The following is a 6,130-nucleotide window of genomic DNA, read 5'->3' on the forward strand; positions in this document are numbered from 1 at the left end:
GTTCCTTCATTATTGGTTGTTTCAGGCGGGAGATTATTTTTTCTTTTTGTAGCCAAACTGATTGCTCATTAATTTTTTCTTTTCCCATTATTATAATCATGTAATTATGATTAAAGTGTCTAAGATTAATGAGCAATTGCTTTGGCTGAAAGGGGGGCGGGGAGTATTTCGAGCTCTGCCCAGAGAAGATGTGGTCCTTAAGAACCCATTCAAGAACATTTCAGCCAGTGACTGTGAACAGGAAGTGGCCAATGAAGCTGGGGAGTGGCAACGGCTGCAAAACCGAGGAACGAAACTGAAAGGGCCGGGAGGCTCAAGAAACATCCCCATTCCAGACTGGTGCCGCAACTGCATTTCAAGTTGTGGCATTTCAAGCCACAAATAAGATCTTTTCAAAGATAGGAGAACAGCAGCAAAAACACTGGAATGCTGCAGGATGGCACCCTTGTTGATATCTTTTGTAGAAACTGACTCAGCAACTGACATCCATTCCAGGCTAACCAGCTAGTAAAGAGGCAACTGTGGCTGGATTCATCCCGTTCCTGGAAACTGATCCAGATGCTGCCTGATCAGACTGATTCCCTTGGACCTGCCTCCACCTGCTATTTCTTGCATTCTGTGGCAGGATCCTCTTCTGTTTTTGCCGGAAAGGTCTAACACACAGCTCTGGAAGGATGGTAGGTGTCAGGTCCCCAGCTAAAACTCTCCACATACACTCTCTCAGCAGTGAAATGCTTTATTAGAGATATGCTTGCTGTAGGTACAATAACTTTTGTTAGGACTGAAGAAAACCATGGGAACTTACAGGTTATAGGTAAAAGCATGAAACCCCACACATTCATACGTCACACCTACCCCCTAGCGTTTCTATATATGGTGCCCTATCTAACCTAGCTAGGCGAAAGCATCACCAAGGTCGATCTCATGAGAACCAACTCCTGGAGCACAACTTGAGGAATGGTTATGGCTACTAACCCCCACGCACTCCCACAACATACACCCCCCTCGGGAATTCCACACACCCCTTTCAATATGACAAGCAAAGGGAAGGGAAGTGAAACTCAAAAATCCATTTGGACTGGATGGGCCATTGGCCTGATCCAACATTGGCTTCTCTTATGTTCTTATGTTCTTAAACGAAAGTTAATTTGGCCTGAGCTTGACAGTAGGGTTAGTTTCCCTCTGACCTTGCCTAGCAGCAAAAGAGAAAAAGAGACAAGCTGCACAAGCGTAGGCATTCATAATATACCCAGGCAAGATCTGCAGATACACATGAGCAACCCAACAGTTCCCCAAACCACTTAAAAATTTCTGCACCCAGGTCTAAAGGGAAAGGTCAGACGTTGCTGCAAATCCTCCACCTCCTTTAGAGATTGCCTGTGCGATTCCACAGAGCCTAAAGAGACTTTCCTCCTGAAGAACAGCAAACTAGAAAGCCCAGAAAACCAGGATAAACTCATGGAGTGGGGAGGGTGGCTGCGATGAGTATTTCTGAAGTGTGGCTGTCACCCTTTGCGCTTCTCCAGCAAGAATGTCTCGCACCCTCTACCTTGTCATCCAGCTCAGCAATCAGGGCTTTGGTGGCTCGAATGAGAGCATCGTATTCGTCTTTGGTCTGCAAAAGAAACTTCAGCTCCATGCAGTTTTGGTCGTCCATGAAAATGTTCCGGGGGGACTTGCAGAGGCTCAGGAGTAAATTTATCTCCTCGTTTTCTTGTTTCAGAGCATGGATTTGTTTTCTGAGGAGGAGAGGAGAGAAAGAGACTTCAGACGTCTCCAACCACACACCGGCAAAGCCATTTTTAAATTTCAATTTGCACATGGGGGTGGGGGGGATGAGAACAACACTGGACTAACTTTCAGGGCCCTTGTGCAAAAAATTGTTTTGAGAATGTGTATCAAGAACTCTGAGCACCAAAAACGTTATGTAAACACTAAGTATTACTAAGAATACAATTCAGAAAGCCACGTACCCAAAAATATATGTGGTGCAGGCTTGCAAAGACTGACTTACCTGGTCACCTGTGGTGAGTAAGAATCACTGACAGGCCACCAAGCAGGGAAATGTTGGTAGCCTGGAAGACAAATGGGTCTCTTTCCCCTTCCAGCGTTCAAAATAATTTTTGTACCTTTTCTGGGCTGCTGAAGCACAGGACACCAGTAACTTCCTCTAGTTCCCCACCTCTTTCACACCGCACATCACATGAAAACAAATCACATGACTTGCCAGTTCCACAGGCCCCTGAGGTGATCAGGACCCCAGAGATTCAGTCTCCCCCACCCCCTAGCCCTGCCAAAAAAGTATCAAAAGAGGCATGTGTGTGGACCGGCAGGCTAGTAACAGTTTTCAGGGCCTAGAAACTAATTTGCAAAGCCAACCCGCGAAAAGGAAGTCCCTCTTCACCCACCCATCGCATCGGCTTATCAAAATTACCGTCATGTGCTGTGTGGTGAGCGTTTAGATTTGAAAAGAAGGATTAGACAAATGCATGGGGGAAAGCTCAGTTAAGGTGTTATGTATTGGGGACTGATTAACATAAGGGCTATTTGGTGTTCTTTAGAAAAGCCACCAATCAGATCTTTAAAAAGGATGGGAGGGAAACAGGGAAAGCACTGGAATGTGACAGGAAAGCATAATGGAACTTCCATGTACAGAGGAATACCAGGTGCACGCACCAAACTCTTCTGCTTGTGGCCACCAAAAGAGGCATCTGGCCGGCCACGGGTAAAATGCTGGACAAGAAGGACTTATGGCCCGATTCAGCCAGACAATTTGCACGGGGCTGGCCTTACTCGGGGCGGCCCCCCTCTTAGAACCCTGCCTCACTTACTCCTGCTGGAAGAGATGCTGTTGAGTCTTGACCCCGAAAGACTTCCGGCCTTCCACCATGATCCGGAACTGTTGCTGCAGCTTCCTCAGCTCAATCTCAGCCATCACCTCTTTCTCCTTCTCGGTATACTCGGAAATCTCACTCCTGGAGTGAGAGCCACGGTGGCGCTACAAGTCAGGGATGGGATGGGGGGAAGGAGGAAAAAAAGCCACGTGACTTCAAGGCCTAAAAGCCGTTCTGCGGGGTTTCTGTATACCTTCTGCCAACACGACCCACAAGGACATGGCAGGGGGTGGGTGCAGCACATTGTTGGGATCTTTATAGGCGGCACCAGAGGTCATTTCGGGGGGGATCGCGGGGGATCGCAGTTCCTCCGGGTGAGGTACGGGGGCAGGGCACATGACAAAGCCCCGCCCCCTGCTTCCGGCCACCCCGCTTCCGGCCCTCATTCAGCCAGGAGGAGGCAGGAGAAGAGGGAGGGTAAGTTGCTTCCTCCCTGCCTCTCCCCACCCCTGCCTGCCTGGGGCCAGGGAGGGCCTTCGCAGGGCTTCCTTGCACTCCTGCCGGCCTTGCAGGTCCACCGCCGGGACCCTCATGGGGCTTGGCAGTGGAGCTGCAAGGCCGCCAGTGGCGGCCGGGACCGTTGGGGGCGGGGGGTGTGGCCTTATGACACACTTCTGGTGATGTCAGGGGGTGTGGCCTTATGACACACTTCTGGTGATGTCAGGGGGTGTGGCATATGCTAATGAGTTATGCTAATGAGTTTTCCTAGCTCTTTTTCTATGAAACGACCCCTGGGCGGCACACTCTTCTCTCCCGGCTACAGCTGAAGAACACGACCGCTGTCTGCTTCCCTTGCCCCAGAGGATCAGAGAGCGCCACGGATCAGAGACAAGAGCAACCCATGCTTTCAACAAATGTGGAATCAAGGGCCATGGTCCCACCTTTCCCATCCTTTCCAGAGAGTTGCAACTAAGGCTTTTCCATGAAAATAGGGTTGCCAGCCTCCAGGTGGGGCCCGGGAATATCCCGCTTTTACAACTCATCTCCAGCTGACAGAGATCAGCTCCCCTGGAGAAAATGGCTACTTTGAAGGGTCGACTCTATGGCATTGGACCATGCTGAGGCCCCTCCCCTCCCCAAACCCCGCCCTCTCCTGGCTCCACCCCCAAAGTCTCCAGGTATACTCCAACCCAGACCTGGCAACCCTACCTGAAAGCCAGGGCTCCGAAGCAAGATTATGGAACCTTTTCTGAGTCCTGGTTTACAGGGAAGATGGAAAAACAGACTTGGTAGTTTAGACAACGGGTCACCAACTTTTTTGAGACTTCGGCAGGGTACGGTGCCCTCCAAAGCAGCCATTTTTCCCCAAGGGAACTGGTCTCTGTCCTCTGGGAATCATTTGTAATTCTGGGAGATCTCACAACACAGCGGGGCATCTCAGGGCCCGGCCCCCTGACACTGCCAAGCCCCCCCCCACTTCCCATCCAGCCCAGGCACTCCCTGGGGGGGGGGTATGCAGGCGTGTGTGTGGGGTGCCCCTTGACATGTTTAAAGGCCCCCCAAAATTAAAAAAATCCTGGCTACAGGCCTGGGGGGGGATCAATGGGGCAACAAGCACAAGTGTGCCGTTCGCTCCCCATGCGCCAGAAAGGAATCTTCCCTTGCCATTCCTGTACCCTGTGTGGTCCCTCCGCTGAATCACGCAACGCCTAGCAGTGACAAACCAGCGGGAGAGGGAGAGATGAAAATCCCCCGTGGCCCTTTGCTTTGCACCCCGGGGCATTTCTGCAGGCTGCTGTACGATGAAGAGTCTGAGTCAAACACTGCTGTGCGTTCTGCACTGAGCAAATGAACCAACGTTCTGAGCAAAGACATTCTGCAGCCTCGGGAAGGTTAACGTACCCACTTGCTGATTCCTGCAAAAAGCTACGCCGAGGAATCAAGCCCCACCCACTAGCTATTAAGGCCACACTCTCCTCTGGCTCCCAAAGGCCAAGGCAAACAAGACAGAGCTTCTTGGTTTTTTCCTTCTGTCTTAACTTACTTCCAGTCAGGGGTCATTTCATGCAGGAGCGCACGGGAGCGGAGCTCCGGCAGTAAGGAGCCCCGGGGGCGGGCACATGCAACAAGCCTCGCCCCCTGCTCCCAGCAGCCCTCAGTCGGGCCATGAGGAGCAAGGAGTAGCCAGGTAAGTTGCAGAGCCCCCCCCCGGCACGCCTTCAGGTACAAGCTCTCCCTCCTCTGCCAGGACAGATCTGCACACCCCCCCCCCCAATAGCTAGCCATCCAAAACAGTCCAGTGGAGCCTGAGCGGTGGGTGTTGCCTTCTGACACACGTCTGGTGAAGTCAGGGGGTGTGGCATATGCAAATAAGTTATGCTAATGAGTTATGCTAATGAGCTCCTGCACCTCTTTTTCTACAAAATGACCCCTGCTTCCAGTGTTTGAGTTGGGCAATTCTCAGAGCACAGGGCAGCAAAATGAGGAAGGAAAGGGGGCAGGACTAGGTCCCCTGCGTCTGCACTCCATTTTCCATACAGAACTGAAACACAATCGCATCGCTTTACACGTGAGCAGGCAGAAAGAAGAATCAATACATGTGGCGTCTCCCCCTTGTATTTACTTTGGCCCTGGGAATTCACCGGAGATTGACCACGTACAGTTAAGCGTCTCCCTGCAAACTCAGGGATTAGAAATGTCCTTATTTATTTCTATAATGAAAGCAGAGGTTCTCGGAATGCTGAATTCTGCACAGCCCTGAACCTGCTAGCTATTAACCTTTGCATAGGACTTTTTAAAAAAATCTGTTTTATTTATTTGCAAAGAACTTATTTGCATCACTTTGCGACCTTTGCTTACAAGGTGGTGTACAAAGTAAGTTTCAAAAGCATTTGATAAAACAATTGAAACGGCCCTTTTGACGTCAGCTTGGTTGGTTTTAAACAAGGGCAGCCACAGAAAGGTCATACAGACGACGAGGCAGAGAAGGATTTATTTCACGGAGCCTGGTGGAACAAGGCTGTCGTGGCTCCTCTTCAGAACATGAAGAGGAAGATAAACTGACATCCTCTGGAAGAATATTGCAGAGTCCTGGGGCTGTCACCAAAAAGGCCCTGTTTTTGTGTGGAAAAGCTGGAACCTCAGAGAAGGCTTCACGGAGGCTAGCCTTAGGTTGCTAGAAGGTTTATACAGGCAAAAATCCTCCCTGAGACAAAGAGGACTTTGTCTGAAGGCAGGCTCAGAAACATCTGGCAACCAACAGTTGAAGTGCAGCCACACATAAGAGTGCATTGTAG

General features: G+C 50.5%; 1 protein-coding gene across 1 annotated transcript in view; it reads right to left on the reverse strand.

The window, feature by feature from the left end:
- Positions 1–2,905, reverse strand: part of CCDC63 (coiled-coil domain containing 63) — a 36,296-nt gene extending 33,391 nt beyond the window's left edge. The window contains exons 1-2 of the mRNA XM_015413255.1: positions 2,832–2,905; positions 1,550–1,739 (exon numbers count right to left, since the gene is read on the reverse strand). Of these exons, the coding sequence (XP_015268741.1) occupies positions 1,550–1,739; positions 2,832–2,890 (249 nt within the window). The 5' untranslated portion in view covers positions 2,891–2,905. The remainder of the gene's footprint in view (positions 1–1,549; positions 1,740–2,831) is intronic.
- Positions 2,906–6,130: the final 3,225 nt, after the last annotated feature.

The sequence above is a fragment of the Gekko japonicus genome, unplaced genomic scaffold (genome assembly GCF_001447785.1).
Source record: "Gekko japonicus isolate JY-2015 unplaced genomic scaffold, Gekko_japonicus_V1.1 scaffold10, whole genome shotgun sequence".
NCBI lineage: Eukaryota > Metazoa > Chordata > Lepidosauria > Squamata > Gekkonidae > Gekko > Gekko japonicus.